This window comes from Leucoraja erinacea, chromosome 1, assembly GCF_028641065.1.
Source record: "Leucoraja erinacea ecotype New England chromosome 1, Leri_hhj_1, whole genome shotgun sequence".
Taxonomy (NCBI): Eukaryota; Metazoa; Chordata; class Chondrichthyes; order Rajiformes; family Rajidae; genus Leucoraja; species Leucoraja erinaceus.
In genome coordinates this window covers 85,216,909-85,236,829 of record NC_073377.1, presented here as the reverse complement: position 1 = coordinate 85,236,829, position 19,921 = coordinate 85,216,909, and the positions used below count along the sequence as shown (strand labels likewise).

Sequence of the window (19,921 nt, the reverse complement as noted above, 5' to 3'; positions counted from 1 at the left end):
TAAATTCATGAAACCGACCCAGTTCGCATGGACAGGAGGAGAAAATGGTTTTTTGACATAATCTATCTGCATAATTGTTTGTGGACTTAGGTTTTCACAATACACTGTAAAAAAAGCTCCAATAGTCAGAAGTCAGTCACAGTTAGAACAATGACATTAACCCAGCCATTTGGAAAATTATCCAGATAGAATCTCTTCACAAAATGCAGGACAAACATTAGCATGATGGATTATCAATTATGTCAATCAACAATAACTTGCTCACCAATGCCATCTGATTGTCACTTGTGCCACACAGCAGAACTCATAATGCCCCTGTTCTACATAGGACACCTGAACAGAAACCTCTGGTGACCTTGCGCCCCACCCAAGGTTTCCATGAGTCGCCAGAGGAGAAGGGGGGGGGGGAGAGGGGGGAGAAGGGGGGGGGGAGAAGGGGGGGGGGAGAAGGGGGGGGGGGAGAAGGGGGGGGGGAGAAGGGGGGGGGGAGGGGGGGGGAGAGAGGGGGGGGGGAGAAGGGGGGGGGGAAGAAGGGGGGGGGGAGAAGGGGGGGGGGGGAGAAGGGGGGGGGAGAAGGGAGGGGGGGGGAGAAGGGGGGGGGGAGAAGGGGGGGGGAGAAGGGGGGGGGAGAAGGGGGGGGGAGAGAAGGGGGGGGGGAGGAAGAAGGGGGGGGGGGAGAAGGGGGGGGGGGGGGAGAGAAGAAGGGGGGGGGAGAAGGGGGGGGGGAGAAGGGGGGGGGAAGAGGGGGGGGGAGAGAGAAGGGGGGGGAGAGAAGGGGGGGGGGAGAAGGGGGGGGGGAAGGAGGGAAGGGGGGGGGAGAAGGGGGGGGGAGAAAGGGGGGGGGAGAGAAGGGGGGGGAGGAGAAGGGGGGGGGGAGAAGGGGGGGGGAGAAGGGGGGGGAGAAGGGGGGGGGAGAAGGGGGGGGAGAAGGGGGGGGAGAAGGGGGGGGGGGAGAAGGGGGGGGGGAAGGGGGGGGGAGAAGGGGGGGGGAGGGAAGAAGGGGGGGGGAGAAGGGGGGGGGGAGAAAGGGGGGGGGGGAGAAGGGGGGGGGGAGAAGGGGGGGGGGAGAAGGGGGGGGGGAGAAGGGGGGGGGGAGAAGGGGGGGGGGGGGGAGAGGGGGGGGGGGGAGAAGGGGGGGGGGAGAAGGGGGGGGGGAGAGGGGGGGGGGAGAAGGGGGGGGGAGAAGGGGGGGGGAGAGAAGGGGGGGGGGAGAAGGGGGGGGAGAGAAGGGGGGGGGGGAGAAGGGGGGGGGGGAGAAGGGGGGGGAGAGGGGGGGGGAGAAGGGGGGGGGAGAAGGGGGGGGGAGAAGGGGGGGGAGAGAAGGGGGGGGAGAAGGGGGGGGAGAAGGGGGGGGAGAAGGGGGGGGAGAAGGGGGGGGGGGGGGGGGAGAAGGGGGGGAGGAGGGGGGGGAGAGAAGGGGGGGGGAGAGAAGGGGGGGGAGAAGGGGGGGGGGAGAAGGGGGGGGGGGGAGAGAAGGGGGGGGGGGAGAAGGGGGGGGAGGAAGGGGGGGGAGGAGAAGGGGGGGGAGAAGGGGGGGGGGGGGGAGGAGAGGGGGGGGGGGAGAAGGGGGGGGGGAGAGGAAGGGGGGGGGGAGAAGGGGGGGGGGAGAAGGGGGGGGGGGAGGAAGGGGGGGGGAGGGGGGGGGGGGGGAGAAGGGGGGGGGGGAGAAGGGGGGGGGAGAAGGGGGGGGGGAGAGAAGGGGGGGGGAGAAGGGGGGGGGGGAGGGGGGGGGGGGAAGAAGGAAGGGGGGGGGAGAAGGGGGGGGGAGAAGGGGGGGGGAGAAGGGGGGGGAGAAGGGGGGGGGAGAAGGGGGGGGGAGAAGGGGGGGGGGAAGGGGGGGGGGAGAAGGGGGGGGGAGAAGGGGGGGGGGGAGAAGGGGGGGGGAGAAGGGGGGGGGAGAAGGGGGGGGGGGGGGGGAGAAGGGGGGGGGAGAAGGGGGGGGGAGAAGGGGGGGGGAGAAGGGGGGGGAGAGGGGGGGGGGAGGGGAGAAGGGGGGGGAGAAGGGGGGGGGAGAAGGGGGGGAGAAGGGGGGGGGGGCGAAGGGGGGAGAGAAGGGGGGGAGAAGGGGGGGAGAAAGGGGGGGAGAAGGGGGGGGGAGAGAAGGGGGGGGAGAGAAGGGGGGGGGAGAAGGGGGGGGGGAGAAGGGGGGGGGAGAAGGGGGGGGGAGAAGGGGGGGGGGAGAAGGGGGGGGGAGAAGGGGGGGGGAGAAGGGGGGGGGAGAGGGGGGGGGGAGAAGGGGGGGGGGGGAGAAGGGGGGGGGAGAAGGGGGGGGGGAGAAGGGGGGGGGAGAAGGGGGGGGGAGAAGGGGGGGGAGAGAAGGGGGGGAGAAGGGGGGGGGGGGAGAGGGGGGGGGGGAGAAGGGGGGGGGGAGAAGGGGGGGGGAGAAGGGGGGGGGGAGAAGGGGGGGGGGAGAAGGGGGGGGGAGAAGGGGGGGGAGAAGGGGGGGGAGAAGGGGGGGGAGAAGGGGGGGGGGAGAAGGGGGGGGGGGGGGGGGTGGAGAAGAGAGTGGAGACAGTTTTAAGAAGTTTAATAAAGTTAGCGGGCATTTTATCTTCCGGTGGATCTTCTAGGTCCTGAAAATCAAAGATCCTACAGGATCTTTGCTGAAAACTCCAATGAGCCAATCAAAATGGCCGGTCAGTGAAGGAGATTGCCTTCGACTGCCTGTAAGTAAATAGCAACCCCACTCCACTGGCTTCGACCAAACGGCAACCTATTTTGTAGTCGAGGCCGGTTTTGGTTTTGTTGAAATAATCGCAGGAACATAGAAGCAGCCTCGACTACGCGGAAACCACTTTCGACCATTAGGGAGAGTGACCAAAACCTACGGGAACCTCACGGAAACCTTGGGTGGGGCGCAAGGTCACCAGAGGTTTCCGTTCAGGTTTCCTAAGTGGGACAGGGGCATTACAGACTTGTTCCAAACACATACACAAAGCAGAATCCCTGAGGTGGGTTGATAGCGACTACCTTTGCCATTGAGACAGCATTTGACCAAGTGAAGTGTCAAGGAACTTGGGTAAAATTGAAATCAATAGACATACATCTCCCACTAAAGAAGAAGGTTGTGGTTGCTCATATCAATTATTTCAGGATATCACTGCAGACGGTGCTTGGGACAGTGCCCTTGTACCAGTCATCTTCAGCTGTCTCATCAATACGTTTTCTTCATGAATTTAGAATCAGGAGCATTTCCCTATGATTGCACAAATCCTTAGAAATGGCTGCACGGTGCAAGATCTACTTTCATGCTTGGAATATGGTGGGTAACATGCATGGTACCAGACCATGATTCAAGTTCAACAGCCTATCCTTGACATTTAATGACCTCTCATTGCAGAGCCTCCCCATCAACACGGTGGTGCAGTGGTAGAGTTGCTGCTGCACAGAGCCAGAGCCCCGGGTTCGATCCTGACAACAGTTGCTGTCTGTACAGAGTTTGTATGTTCTCCCTGTGACCGCATGGGGTTTCTCCGAGATCTTCAGTTCAGATCCTCCCACACTCCAAAGATGTACAGGTTTGTAGGTTAATTGGCTTGGTGTAATTGCAAATTGTCCGTAATGTGTGTTAACGTGTGGGGATCGCTGGGTGGGTGCGGACTCGGTGGGCTGAAGGGCCTGTTTCAACACTATCACTAAACTAAACAACATCACGGGGCAGACACAAAAAGCTGGAGTAACTCAGCGAGACAGACAAGACAGCACCTCTGGAGAGAAGGAATGGGTGAAGTTTCGGGTCGAGACCCTTCTTCAGACAGCATCTGCCGTTCCATCTTAAACACACCATGGGGTCCACCATTGGCCAGAATCTCAACTGGTACAGCCATACAAATATGCATTGGCAAGAGACAGTCGGAAGATGGGCATCTTGTCACTTCAAAGCATTCCCAGCATCTGGAGACTAGATCAGAGGAGTGTGATGGGACACTCCCCCTTGCGGGAATGAGAGATGTATCCAGGACATCCAACATCTTCCAAGATAAATACAGAAACTACTGGAAGCACAAAACAGGTCAAACAGCACCAGAGAGAAGAGAAACAAGGTCAGCATTCCAGGTCAATGACTCATTCTTAGAACTAGAAAAGTAAGACAACAAATGTCCAGGATTCTGTCAGAGTAATACAGCATGGAAACAGGCCCTTCAGGCCAACTTGCCCGCACCTACCAACATGTCCATCTACACTAGCCCCACCTGCCTGACAGAGGCAAATAAATAAATGATAGGTCTTTGTTCCAAACATTATGGAGGGCACTGTACCCGTCTACATGTTTCTTAACAATATCTCCTCCGACAGCTGTTTCCATACACCCACCACCCTTTGTGTAAATCATTCCCCCCTCACCCTGAACCTATTTCCTCTGGTTCTCAATTCCTCTACTGTGGGCAACAGACTGTGCGTTTACCTGATCGATTCCTCTCATAATTTTGCACATCTCTATAATATGCCCCCTCATCCTTTCAAGCTCCAAGGAAGGTTCAATGGTTTCTTATTGTCACATACTAGATATAGTGAAATACATTGTTTGCATACAAGACTATCCCCATACATAAGTACAATGACAGTACCCCAGTTAATGCAGTATGCACAGAGCAGCCCACCGAGTCCATCTACAAGAGGCGCCATTTTGGCAACATGTTATAGTCCCAGCTGCAGCTGGCCAAATAGGCCTGTTGCAGCCGCCTCCTCCTCATTTTGGTCATCCCGCGAACCGTCCTTCCTCTCCACGCCTGGCTCTCTTCAGCATTCGTTATAACCCCTGACACCTGTACTAAACAAGAATCAATCTATCTCTGCCTTAAAAATATCCACTGTGACTGACTTGGCTTCAGCCTTCTGTAGCAATGAATTCCACAGATTCACCGCCCTCTGACTAAAGAAATTGCTCTTCATCTCCTTCCTAAAAGAACGTCCTTTAATTTTGAGGCTATGACCTCTAGTCCTAGACTCTCCCACTAGTGGAAACATCCTCTCCACATCCACTCTATCCAAGCCTTTCACTATTCTGTATGTTTAAATGCGGTCTGCCCTCATTGTTCTAAACTCCAGTGAGTCCAGGCCCAGTGCCTGAGAAACATTCATCATAGGTTAACCAACTAATTCCTGGGTTGGCTTGTTGGGCAGAGCCCCAGGCTGCTGCAGGGCCTCCAGTGTCCCTGTCCACCATTGAGACACAGCCCTGCTTCTCGCCACCGGTCCATTTACTGGCCCTTGGTCCATCCTCCTCCTCTCCAGTTCGAGCAGAGGCCAAAGTTAGTGGCAACCTCTCCGGGCCTATTCTCATTACTGCAGTAGCAAGCCACGGTTCGCCGGGAAGCAATCTTTTGCCGTGCAGCTCGCGGGGCCGATCCTTGCACTGCTGGTGGCCGAGCCCGGTCTTGGTCGGCTGCGCAGCGCTCAACGGAAGCTCCCTTTCTGCCTACTCCCTATACGTTTGGGAAATGTACTGAGGCCAATGAACCCACAAATCCTGCATATCTTTGGGATGAGGAAGGAAACGGAATCAGAGGAAGCCCATGCGGTCAATAGACAATAGACATAGGTGCAGGAGTAGGCCATTAGACCCTTCCAGCCAACACCACCATTCATTGTGATCAGGGCTGATCATCTACAATCAGTACCTTGTTCCTGCCTTCTCACCATATTCCTTGACTCTGCTATCTTTAAGAGCGCTACTCTATCTAACTCTCTCTTGAAAGCATCCAGAGAATTGGCCTTCACTGCCTTCCGAGGCAGAGAATTCCACAGATTCACAACTCTCTAGGTGAAAATGTTTTTCCTCGTCTCAGTCCTAAATGGCCTACCCCATATTCTTAAACTGTGGCCCCTGGTTCTGGACTCCTCCAACATCAGGACCATGTTTCCTGCCTCTCGTGTGTCCAATCTCTTAATAATCTTATATGTTTTAATACGATCCCCTCTCATCATTCTAAATTCCAGTGAATACAAGTCCAGTCGCTCCATTCTTTCAACATATGACAGTCTCGCCATCCTGGGAATTAACCTTGTGAACCTACGCTGCACATCCTCAATGTCCTTCTTCAAATTGGGAGATCAAAACTGCACACAATACTCCAGATGTGGTCTCACCAGGACCCTGTACAACTGCAGAAGGACAACTGATGAAGGGATTAGATGTTACATCTAATCCCTTCATCTAAATCATGAATGTATATTGTAATATACAGGGAAAACATGCAAATTCCACCTTGACAGCATCAAAGGTCTGGCAGTCCAGAGATGTTCCCTGTCCCGCTATTACTCCAGCATTTGGTATCTACCCAAGTTCAAGAACGTCTCTGGTGCTGTGAGGCAGCATCTCTACCAGCTGTGCCACTGTGTTGCCCATTAAAGGTAGTCAATTTCTGAGACCTCCGATTTGGTTTCTTTATCTTTAATAGAGACTCTAACAAACAAAATGCCCGAAGTTAATGCAGTTCACCACTAAAGTTGAGTATAGGAGCAGGGAGGTTCTACTGCAGTTGTACAGGGTCTTGGTGAGACCACACCTGGAGTATTGCATACAGTTTTGGTCTCCTAATCTGAGGAAGGACATTCTTGCCATAGAGGGAGTACAGAGAAGGTTCACCAGACTGATTCCTGGGATATCAGGACTTTCATATGAAGAAAGACTGGATAGACTCGCTTTGTACTCGCTAGAATTTAGAAGATTGAGGGGGGATCTTATAGAAACTTACAAAATTCTTAAGGGGGTTGGACAGGCTAGATGCAGGAAGATTGTTCCCGATGTTGGGGAAGTCCAGAACAAGGGGTCACAGTTTAAGGATAAAGGGGAAATCTTTTAGGACTGAGAGCAGCAAAACATTTTTTACACAGAGAGTGGTGAATCTCTGGAATTCTCTGCCACAGAATGTAGTTGAGGCCAGTTCATTGGCTATATTTAAGAGGGAGTTAGATGTGGGCCTTGTGGCTAAAGGGATCAGGGGGTATGGAGAGAAGGCAGGTACGGGATACTGAGTTGAATGATCAGCCATGATCACATTGAATGGCGGTGCAGGCTCGAAGGGCCGAATGGCCTACTCCTGCACCTATTTTATATGTTTCTATGTTTCTAAAGTACAGTAGATAATCAAGGGCTTCTCTTGCCTTGAAACCAACTCTACCACAATTGCATCATGGTAAATTATCTTTTATGTTTAACATAAACATTACAAAAGGACAACAAAAATGAAATATTTTTCATCTATCCATTCACAAGGCATTGTAGTGAAACAAAATCTCAAAGCTAAATAGAATTAAGACAGCATATGACAGATCAGCGAACTGCAGATATGGCAATTGTTGCAGATCATTTAGCTGGCACATTAAGGGATCGCTAATAGGTCTGCAGAATTGCTAACTAGCATTTAATTAGCCTGCCAATCTATTTTTGTTGAACCGAGAATAAACTACATCAATTAAAGTTTTATGTGCTTTACTGGATGCGTAACTGTGCAATATTTTATTACTCAAGTTGGAAATTATGACTAGCTTATTTTTTTAGAGAGAAAAAAATCTGAATTGAGTCAATGCCCTTGAGAAACCGAGCATTCACTTTGACCATAAAAATATGGCTAGGGTTTCCTTCCTCTCAATCACTCTTTTAATGGTATGTAAAAATTAATCTGAATTAAAATTGGGTAATAAAGCACAATTTAAATAATGTATCTATAATGATTTGAAACCACTCCCACCTCCATCATTTTTTACAGCATAACTGCAAGACCTATAATTTACCATTTCTTGCATATGTGTCTTTTTACAATACTGGAGGGTTTTTGACAAACAAGATTAGTATTCACTTTTTTACACCAATACACTGTTCTTAACAAAAATCTAACCATCATGTGAAACCTTATAAATAGCAGATATAACTTAGATAACTTCAAGACCGAAAGTCAAAAACATTTTTCATAACAGACAAATTTTCATAATTTTTCCACCATTTTGGACATCAATAGTGTGACATTAAAAACTGCCATATTTACTCATTAATATTTAATTCATAAATATTCATACGGCCCCTCATACATATACATTTTGACAATGATCTAGGGAAATATCTTCGTCTACACTAGGAGAAAAATATAGTAAAAGAGGTAATACAGTACAGTAAAGATCCTGTAACGGTCGCTTGGTGTCCATTGTCACAACGGCCGTTAGCGATACATCCGTAAATTAATCCACGGAGGCTCTAAACCTCTAATGCTTTTCAAACACCCCACGAGGTATACGGTAGTAGAGATCTATGGGCGAGTTAATTATTTTTTCTTATTTTCCAATTGAATATATCAAAAACATCGTGGTGTCAAGAACACAACGACCGTTTACGATATATTTTCCGACTTTTTTAAATCAATTAAAAAACATTTTTTTACATAAATTGGTTTTCAAAACTAAGAAACTGAGCCGATCTTCAATTTGGCAATACACTGCCTCTTGTACATTTTCAAAGTATTATCACAACTGCATTACCCAGATTAATTTTTTAGTCACTAACCAAGTCGCTAACTTCATTCCTTCGTGTCAACTGCTGGAAGCTCTGCAACGACCGTTATGGAGACATTTTACTTACAAAAATAATGAGCCCAAATCAAACGATCTGACGAATCATCGGCTATCGATAGCTCAAATCCACAAGGTAATGTACCATTTAGATCACGTTTGTGAAAATGCTTAGTTCTCGCTAATAATTTAACGTTCGTTTTCTGGGACACCAAATCTTTTCGTGTCCACCGCAACGGGCGTTTGTGTAACGCGTGTTGCGGTGTCCACTCAGATGGATGCAGCATTCTACTAAATGATCATGTGTATGAAGTGGAATCGATATGTGCAATCTTTTCTTATATTTGTTGTTGATACTATGTTAGTCATGAACCCAATAAAGTGCTTGTTAACTTTTTTGAAGGAAATTTTACCCCATTTGTCACATTTTTGTGTGCAGTATTGAAAAGAAGACACATATATTAAACTAAACTTAAAATAAATTGTGTTTTTAACAAGTCAAGAGTGTTTTATTGTCATATATGTCCCAGATAGAACAATGAAAGTCTTACTTGCTGCAGCACAACATAATTTGTAAACATAGTACACTGCAAACAATATAAACTCAAAAATACATTTATATACATACATACACACAAAAAAACAAACAATAATAGTGCAATAATAACAATAATAGTCTATTGTAGTTCAGAGCTTATTTGGTTGTAGTGTTTAATAGCCTGAATGACAAACAGATTAAAAAATTAATCTGGGTAATGCAGTTGTGGGTAAAAATTAATCTGGGTAATACTTTGAAAATGTACATTTTCATCAGTTTTGATATAATGTTTCTTGAAACTGTAATTACATCTAAGAAAACTGCACATAAGTTTCTCATCATATTATCACCCACTCACTATTGAACCACAAGGTGAAACTCAATCAGATCATACATAAAACAATGAAATCGGAGGCTCTTTGAAGAGCAGGACAACAAACAAATGAAGTGTTTTCACTTCTCTTCCTTTCAAGCACAGTTAAATTAGGTGTGTGTGTGTGTGTGTGTGTGTGTGTGTGTGTGTGTGTGTGTGTGTGTGTGTGTGTGTGTGTGTGTGTGTGTGTGTGTGTGTGTTTCCGTTGAGGGTCAGAAGTTGGCAATCAAGAGACATATTTCAAGGCATAGGGCATCTACTGTTGTCTACAAATAAGGTCACAGCTGGAAGCCCTTCCTCACATAGTTCAGAATTTTTCACCAGCTGTTAAATCTTTTTTACTTAAAAACAAAGCAGCCTTCTTGAATGATTTTTCACACCTGCTTTTGTTTTAAATTAGCAACTGACATTCCCAACACATTGGTACCCAAGCATTTGTACCCAGCAAGGTCAAATGCATGGAATAAATTATAGTTGACTCTTCTCTACTAATTCCGGATGGCTGCAATGCTAATCCACAATGCTATATTCTACTTGATCTGTTGCTATCGGTTGCAGTTTGATGTGCACTAGAGATATAAAAAGTTAATCTAGTCAAAATCCCTCAAATATTTAAAATGCAAATTCATTTCACTCTAAGCCCCAAGCAATTTTATTCAAATTGTATCTGATATCTTGGAGCTCTGTAAAGAAAACACATCAAAGGAAATAGCCGAAGTTGGAATATTTATTTTAAAAGCGGCCTTGGTTTCAGAAACATTGTCAAATGACGATTCATAGGCATAACAGTATATATATTTTTTAATTACTACTTACAATCGTTCCAGATACCTCTGTCCTGCAAACGAGTTATTCTTCAACTCTGTTAATTTGTTGTTGCTGAGGATCCTGTGAAAAACAAAACCAAAATTAAAATTTTAGCCAAGAATGATCACTAATTGATTAAATTAAATGTACAATTGATTAAAGGATTTGCTTTAGTACTGCAAAAAATGTTTCCTTCTCGGACCTGAATTTGACAGGCTTCAAATTATATCACTTGTGTACTGAGCCCAATGACTATTCATTTTTTGAGCACAACTTTAGTAATTTAGTCCAACCTGGCTGTTATAAAAATTAAAGCCCTGGTATTAGGTCCACTGTCATGATAGTTATGTTCCTAAAAGAACCAACAGACTACCAAGTGCAATCGTACTTTTATCCTGTGCAGATTCCCAGACTCCACATGAATTTCTGACCCCGCAATACTGTGAAAAATATACATCTTCTAGATGCGCTGGGACGCATCCTCATTGATGTGACCTGGGGTCATCGGGTGTTTCGGTTCTCACAACATCAGACACCCTCGCCCAGGCGACCCAGCCGGGGTTGATCAGGCCCCGACTTGCGTCCTAGCAGCAACCGCCCATGGATCAGCCATCTTAATAACTACTCTGCAGGGGTTGGGAGACTCTAGTGCGTGGAGGGACTGGGCTCTGTGAAGGGGTGAGTACTGGCCGGGCTCCTCCTGCGTCTCACCAGGTTCAAGGCCTGTGCGCTGCACCTCTTTCTCCTTCTACAAGCATTTTATTCTTGCCTGATGGATTTTTAGGCCAAGGTGGTTCATTAGGCCTTTCCGTAGCTTTATAGGGTGTCTTTCTCATGAAAGACACAGACTGGGGAGCTAACCCAGCCTGTCCCAGGTGCCGTCATTCCGTGCCGTCAACTGTCTCTCCAATAGTCACCAAACTATTCTTGGTTGTCACCCAGTCTATTCCTTGGTGCCATTGGCTGAGCCAGACTTCAGTGTGAAAAATATACATCTTCTAGATGCGCTGGGACGCATCCTCAGTGATGCGACCTGGGGTCATCGGGTGTTTAGGGTCTCACACCATCAGACACCCTCGCCCAGGAGACCAAGCCGGGGTTGATCAGGCCCTGACATGTGTCCCCGCTGTTATTATCACAGCACTGTCTCTGTTATTGTCATAATTGTGTCATGAAATGGTTCTTATCCAAAAACTCACCAAACGCCTTTGACCTGTGTGGTCATTACCACCTTTGCTTGATCTGTAAATCATCTCTCCATTTTGCTTACTTGCCTTAATCTTACTCAATGTGAACCTGTCAAGTACCACTCTTACTACTCTAACAACTCTTCTATTTTTAATTGGTATTAGATCAGTCGTCTTGCTGTCACCACACTAATCAATCCATAGGTAGATTTAATTATTCATTTAGAGAACATTATTGATTTCAAGATAATGTTACTATTTATTCTTACTAACGTTCGGTAAGATATTTAGCAGTGGAGTACAGAGACAAATAAATAAATGATGGGTCTTTGTCCCAAACATTATGGAGGGCACTATATTTACCAGAACCATGTGCATTGCTGGTGGAGAAACAGAACAATTAAAACAACGTGCAATTCCAATGAAATGGGCTGCACTCTCATGGCGAGCGTCTCCCTTCCTGAGGGTGCCTGAAGTCGATTCAGCTAAACAAGTGGAGAATATCCCATTATACTGCTAAATCACTCATAATAGAATGTGAAAAGACCTTTGGAGATCAGGAAATGAATTAGTTGCAAAGGAATTCTTAACCTCTTCTAGTAAACACAGTATTTTTGTGATTGGTGCAATTAGGTAGCTGAAGTCTAGGTGATAATTGTAGTAGTGCTGAGCTTCAAAGCTAAATTGTTAGATTACCCCTTCTCTGCTGTTCCCACTCTCCCCTCAGCTCTGTGTGCCCCCCCCCCCCCCCCCCCCCCCCCCCCCCCGGTTTCCGCTCGCCAATCAGCTTACTCCCCCCACCCCACCATTCCTGCTCTCCCCTTAGCTCTGTGTGTCTCCAATAACTGCACTCTTTATTAACTTACTGGGTTCACTTGAAAACATATTATAGTGCTTTGTAACATCTGAAACAAAGGATTAGTAGTAGTTGGGAGCATTAATAGGAGTTATTTCCAACAGGCCAGAAGATCTGGTGACATAAGAAAATGCAGGTGCTCGAATCTTGAGCAAAAAAAAACAGTTGGAGGAACTCGTCAGGTCAGGCAGCATTGGTGGAAGGAAATGGACAGACGACATTTTAGGTTGGGAACCTCTTCAGACTGATGGACTGGTAGGAGAAATCAGGAAAAGAGTGTGGGACTGGGCAAAGACTGGCAAGTGATAGGTGGATACAGGAGAGCGGGGGTGATAGGCAATGGATGGTGAGCAACAAAGGTTGGAGGCACAAAGGAGACAATAGGGTTTCAGATAAGCAAGGAAGAGGGGAAGTGAAATGTAAAGCTGGAGGGACGATATGGGGAGAAGGGGACAGGGGAGGGAAAAGTGGAGATAAAAGAGAAACGGACACCTCAAGGATGAACAATGAGCCTACAGAGGAGGGGGAAAGAATCAGGCTGACTAGGGTGGTGGGAGAAATGGGTGCACATCAGCATGGGGAAGGGTAGGAGGTTATTACTTTAAATTGGAGAATTCAATGCCAGTAGCGTGAAATATAAGGTGCTGTTCCACTACTCTGGCAATGGAGGAAGACGGACAGAAACGTTGGTATGGGAATGTGAAAGGGTGTTAAAATGAAGTAATCAGGAGCTCCAACAAGCCTTGGCAGACAGATCGCAAGGGTTCGGCATAACTAATGCCAAGGCTATGCCGATGTAGGAGTCCAAAAGATTTACCAGTCTCACACCAGCAAATCTCGGCCAAGACCGATTATAGGCTTTTAGTGTATCTGGCAGCAGCAGACTAGATTCCTAATTTGGATAGGGTGCTCATTAGCACTAGAAAATCATTCCAGTAAAAAGAAAAACTTCACATCAAATGATGTCTGCAGCAGTAGAGAGTGTAATATCCATCTCCAGCGTGATTATTAACTACTCTTGTCTGGAAAAACAAGAGATATTGTTTACTGACAGAATAACCAACTTTAATCTATTTCCCCAAAAATTACACAAAATAAGAGGCAAATGCAAAATGCATTTTTTGCCAGGTTGCTCCAGTGCTTCACTGATTGCCTACAACAACTTTCTTACACTGATAACTGATTTCCAAAATGAGATCTGTCTTAAACATACCATTGGCTTTCTGAAAGGCCAGAGACATTGTAGATGTCACAGTCATCCATGGAGTCCTTTTGAGAGGAACTACGGAAAGGCTCATCATACGATTCATAACCTGAACATATGCAGCATCCAACCCTCACTAAAACAGCTGTCATGTACACATGAACTCCTGCAATGTCAGGTCAGGCCGATGCTGGCTCTCACCTTCCAAGCCTCACGACCATTCCAGGCTGCTGCCAATGATCTCTGCTACATTTCAAAGTTTATTGTTGCTCAAGGACTGAAAACTCCATGTACTTTTTCTTCAACTCACAGAATGTGACAGAATGGGCATGATAATAAACTAGAATTGCAGATGAAAGTGCAAGTATTCCAAATCTCCATTCATGCTTTATTAAGCTTCTCAGAGAGCTGCCAGGAGCACCAAAAATATCTCCTTGGTCACTTTGTTCAGAGGTGTACCTTCCTGCTGCTAATATTTCCCCACAGTGTGTCCAAATCCTTCAGAACCTTTAGAGGCATTTATCCTCCATTTCCTCATCTTCACAGCATCTATTCCTAGGGCTGTAATACTCACCATTAGCTGGAAGAATACAGCTTTGTGTAGAATGTATGTTTCTTTATGAGAGCTGACTCCCGAGGTTCCACCCGCAAAGTTAAGTCCCAGCAGTAATGGGATCTCATAATAGGTCTAAACACCAACTGACAGAATTATGCAGATAAATTCAACAATGTTGTCTGGTAGCCTGAATTAGAAAATCTTCATGGGAATTTGAAAAACAGTGAAAAAATTTAAAAAATTAAAAATGCAGCTGCTGGAAATTTATAAGACAAACAAAAGATGCTGAAAGAACTCAGTAGCTGAGTCCGCATTAGGGGGAAGAGAAACAGAGTTAAGATTTCAGGTTGAAGAATCTTCATCAGGACAGTTTCTCATCCCATGAATGGTGAGTATTTCTAGCATTTTCGGTTTTTATATTTTAAAATAAAGTTGGGATGATACACCACACTGTTTAATAGTCAGCAAAAGATTGCAAAAAAATTTCCAGCTTGTATCTTTGGAACCGATTATTAGTCAAGAGTGCGTGTCTGTGAAATGCATACCCATGTAAGAATTAGTAGGAAAATGAGATGTCTCCATTTTGCTTGTAAACAGTCTGTGTTAATCACTTTAAGGCAGCTGGAGGCACATCACTTAGCTTTCCAAATCAGAAGAGAACTCTCATGACTAGAATTCGAGCCTCTGGCTTGATACTTATATTTGAGCAGAGATTAACGCGCCAGAACCAAAAAAGGAAGCTTATCCTTGCTCTTTCCCATGGCGGTTAGTCGGTGGCAGCTGTGATAGACAAATTATCTCATCTTTAAGAGGATCATTTCACATCTGAAAAAATACAATGTTCCCTCGATGGGAACATTTATTTCTTTTACTAAAATAGAAGAAACTGAAATAATTGGCTAAATCAAACTTGCATAAACACTTTCACAACATTGTTTGCAATAATTCAGCTTCCAGTAATTTTCTGCCATGTGCCAAATTCAAATATTTTCTTGAATATAGAAGACTACTATCCTGGTATTTCTTTTTCTGAATTTAACTTTGCATTGAGTTGAAAATGTGATCCGTGTGATCCAATTTAAATTTATTAGTCACAAGTATTCCCCAAAATTAAACAATTTCCTGCTGGAGTAACATGGATTTGTACAGTGACCAGACCAGCCAGATGTAAGTAGACACACAATGATAAGGAGAATAGATGGAAATGGACTTGAGCCAAAATATAGAACACAACCTTTAAGTTTGAAAGCAATGAGAAAGAAAGACATTAAACATCGTAAAACGTTATAATAGTAATTATAGGAGGAGATTCCATCAAATATAAAGAACAAATATGAATATGGAAAAATAAAGAGGGGAATAGAACCTGGATTAGACGATTGCAAAAAGGTGCAAAACATTAATGTTTCAATATGCAGATTTTAAAACAGTTATTTAAGCTTCTATTTTCTAGCTATACTCCCTACACCTTTATGACATTGTGGCTAAATTCTGCAGAACTCCATTTACAAGTTTGTGGCTGACACCACTGCAGTGGGTTGGATTTTTGCAATATAAAGAGACGGAGTACAGGAAGGAAATAAAACACTTAGTGTCATTTGGCAGGACAACAATCTCTCCTCAAGGCCAGCAAGCAAAGAAGTTGTTATCAACATCAGGAAGCAGGATGGAGCACTTGCTCCAGTGTGCATCAATGGTGCTGTAGTGGAGATGGTCAAGAGCTTTAAGTTCCCAAGTGTACATATCACCAATAATTTGTCCTGGTCCAACCACATTGAGGTTATGAGCAAGAAAGCGCACCAACATCTCAATTTCCCCCAAATAACCAAGAAAACTCATCATATCCCCAATGACTCATCAATTTCTACAGATACACCACAGATTACATCCCACTAGATAATGTACTTGTGTAGGAAGGAACTGCAGACGCTGTTTAAACCGCAGACACAAAAAACTGGAGTAACTCAGTGGGCCAGGCAGCATCTCCAGATAGAAGGAATGGGTGACATTTCGGGTCGAGACCCTTCATCAAACGGGTTAGGGATAAGGGAAACGAGATATAGATGATGACGTGGAGAGATAAAGAACAATGGATAAAAGATATGCAAAAAAAGTACCGAGGATAAAGGAAACAGGTAATTGTTAGCTGTTTGTATGGTGAAAATGAGAAGCAGGTGCAACTTGGGTGGGGGAGGGATAGTGAGAGAGGGAATGGCGGGGCTACCTGTGAGAGAAGCCAATATTCATACCACTGGGCTGTAAGCTGCCAAAGCAAAATATGAGATGCTGTTCCTCCAGTTTGCGTTTTGCCTCACTCTGACAATGGAGGAGACCTAAGGACAGAAAGATCTGCGTAGGAATGGGAAGGAGAATTAAAGCGTCTGGCAACCGGGAGATCAGGTCGGTTCAGGCGGGCTGAGCGAAGGTATTCCGTGAAACGATCGCCCAGTCTGCGTTTGGTCTCGCCGATGTATAAAAGTCTACATCTTGAACAACGGATACAGTAGATGAGGTTGGAGGAGGTGCAAGTGAACCTCTGCCTATTCTGAAAGGACTGTCAGGGTCCCTGGACAGAACCGAGGGAGGAGGTATAGGGACAGGTGTTGCATCTTCTGTGGTTGCAAGCGAAGGTACCTGGGGAGGGGGTGGTTTGGGTGGGAAGGGATGAGTTAACCAGGGAGTTGCAGAGGGAACGGCCTCTGCGGAAGGCGGAAAGGGGTGGAGATGGGAAAATGTAGGATCCCGTTGGAGGGGGCAGAAATTTTGGAGGATTATGTGTTGTATAGGATGGCTAATGGGGTGGAAGGTAAGTACTAGGAGGACTAGTCTCTGTTGTGACTGGGGGAGGGGGAGTAAGGGCGGAGATGCGGTGCAGCGACGAGACACGAGTGAGGGCCTCATCTATGATAGGAGAGGGGAACCCCCATTTAGTTGTTCCAAGTGCAAATGTAAATTCTAAGGCCAACAAAGCACTGGGAGCTCTGCATGACACCATCAGTGAGTTCCAGACCAAATATCCTGATAGCTTCATTGTGGTGGCCGGGGATTTTAATCACACCAGCCTTAAGACTGTGCTCCCAAAATTCAAGCAATATGTGGATTCTGAGACCAGGGGAGAGAACATCTTGGACTTGGTTTACACCAACATCCCAGAGGCTTACAAGGCAGCCCCACGCCCTCACCTGGGCCACTCGGACCACATTTCAGTATTTTTAACACCAGCCTACAGACCTCTGCAAAAACAAGTCAGAGCAGTGAGAAAACACACCAGGGTCTAGCCAGAGGGAGCAGCCTCAGCACTGCAGGATTGCTTCCTGCAACTGACTGGGATGTGTTCAGGACAGCAGCATCCTATGATGACCTCATCAACATCAAGGAGTACGCAGAGACTGTAACCAGCTACATTGCCAAGTGCACCGAGGATGTCACTATCATGAAAACCTTCACTGCACATGGAAACGAAAAGCCATGGATGACAGCAGAGGTGCGCTCGCTGCTGAGGGCTCGTGATGCAGCCTACAGAGCCGGTAACACAGCCGCTCTTCGATCTACCAGGACTGCACTGGAAAAAGGAATCAGGGCAGCAAAACGTGCCTACGCGGGGAAAATCCAGGGACACCTCTGTGACACAGGAGACACCAGGAGGATGTGGAAGGGAATCCAAACACTGACGGGGTACAAGGCAAGGCAGCAGGTAACCGACACGGACACTTCTCTCCCAGATGAACTGAACAACTTATTTGCATGTTTTGATGCAGCAAACACCACACCCAAGGGGAGGGCCAGCCCCTGCTTACAAACCGACCAGCCAGTCCTGACCATAGACTCAATGGACACACGGAGAATCCTGTCTAAAGTCAACCCGCGGAAAGCAGTCGGACCCGACAACATCCCAGGACGTGTGCTCAAGGAATGTGCTGAGGAGTTAGCAGATGTGCTAACAGACATCTTTAACATCTCCCTTAGTCAAGCCATTGTCCCCACATGCCTCAAAACTTCCACGATAATCCCCATAGCGAAGAAACCAGTGGTTGCCTGCCTAAATGACTACCGCCCTGTCGCCCTGACCCCAATAATAATGAAGTGTTTTGAACGCCTGGTGAAACCCCACGTTACTGCCAGCCTCCCCTCATCGTTAGACCCCCTCCAGTTTGCCTATCGCCCCAACCGTTCTACACAGGATGCCATCTCTACCACGCTGCACACAATACTCACGCATCTGGAAAACAATAACACATACGCCAGAATCCTGTACATTGACTTCAGCTCAGCATTTAACACCATCATCCCACAGAGACTTGTGGAGAAACTAACCCTGCTGGGCCTCAACACCACCCTGTGTCACTGGATCTTGGACTTTCTGACAGAGAGACCGCAGTCAGTCCGTGTTGGCAAGAACACTTCAGGCTCGATCATGTTGAGCACCGGCTCCCCTCAAGGCTGTGTGCTCAGCCTGCTGTTGTTCACATTGCTCACACATGACTGTACTGCCAGATTCAGGGACAATAAGATCATAAAATTCGTGGATGACACAACAGTGGTGGGACTCATCAGCGTAGATGACGAATCAATGTACATGGAGGAAGTAAAACAACTAGTGGACCGGTGCGGCAAAAATAATCTAGAATTAAATGTCGACAAAACGAAGGAGATGGTTGTCGACTTCAGGAGGGCGCAGCCAAAGCATACACCCCTCAACATCAGTGGCACTGCAGTGGAGAGAGTGGAGAGCATAAAGTTCCTAGGTGTGCAGATTACAGACAGCCTCACCTGGTCCAGGAACACCACTGGGACCGTCAAACGGGCCCATCAATGACTGCACTTCCTGAGGAAATTAAAACAGGCCTCACTCCCCACCAACAACCTCAGGACCTTCTACAGGGGTACGGTGGAGTCTGTACTCACGTACTGCATAAATACGTGGTACTCCACCTGCAACTGCTCGGACAGGAAGGCTCTGCAGAGGGTAGTGAGGGGAGCAGAGAGGATCATTGGCGTCTCCCTACCCTCGGTACAAGAACTGTTCCAGAGCCGCTGTCTGAAAAAAGCTCAGAGAATTGCTAAGGACAAACTGCACCCCCTCCACATACACCTGGATCTCCTGCCATCAGGCAAGAGATATCGAAGCATCAAAGCCTGAACTACACGACTGCTAAACAGCTTCCTACCACAGGCTGTGAGGCTGCTAAACAGTCACTCTGCACTCAGTCACTTGATTCTGCGGCTGGCACGGACACTTTAATAACTGGCACTGGCCACTCAAATCAGCTGCCCCGGACATTTTTATGATTGTATTGTATTTTAACGTTGTGTTTTACCTGCTTTTAACTATTTATTTATTTATACTGTTCCATCAGGGACTGGATTGAGTGTTATTATGTGTGAAACGTTTTAAATTTCATGTGCGATGCTCCGCTATTCCCTGGGAAACGTCTTTTCATTTTGCACTGTACAACTGTAGCTTGCAAGATGACAATAAAGGTTGATTGATTGATTGGATAGGAGAGGGGAACCCCCATTCCCTAAAGTATGTGGACATCTCGGATGTCCTGGTATGGAACACCTCATCTTAGGTGCAGATGCAGCGTAGATGGAGGAATTGGGAGTAGGGGATAGAGTCTTTGCAGGATGCAGGGTAGGGAGAAGTGTACTCAAGATAGTTGTGGGAGCCAGTTGGTTTGTAACAGACGTCAGTCAGTCAATAGTCTATTGCCTGTGGTGGAAACTGTGAGATCAAGAAAGGGGAGGTGTCAGAGATGGTCCAAGTAAATTTGAGTGCAGGATGAAAATTGGTGGTGAAGTTGATGAAGTCCATGAGTTCTGCATGGGTGCAGGAGGTAGCATCAATATAACGGAGATAGAGTTTGGGGATAGGGCCAGTGTACGCCTGGAACA

At 46.9% G+C, this 19,921-nt stretch overlaps 1 protein-coding gene across 1 annotated transcript in view; it reads right to left on the bottom strand.

Annotated features, from left to right (window-relative positions):
- The window catches only part of adgra3 (adhesion G protein-coupled receptor A3), a 132,261-nt gene that overhangs the window by 57,938 nt on the left and 54,402 nt on the right, over positions 1-19,921 (bottom strand). The window contains exon 2 of the mRNA XM_055638260.1: positions 10,233-10,304. Coding sequence (XP_055494235.1) covers positions 10,233-10,304 — 72 coding nt within the window. The remainder of the gene's footprint in view (positions 1-10,232; positions 10,305-19,921) is intronic.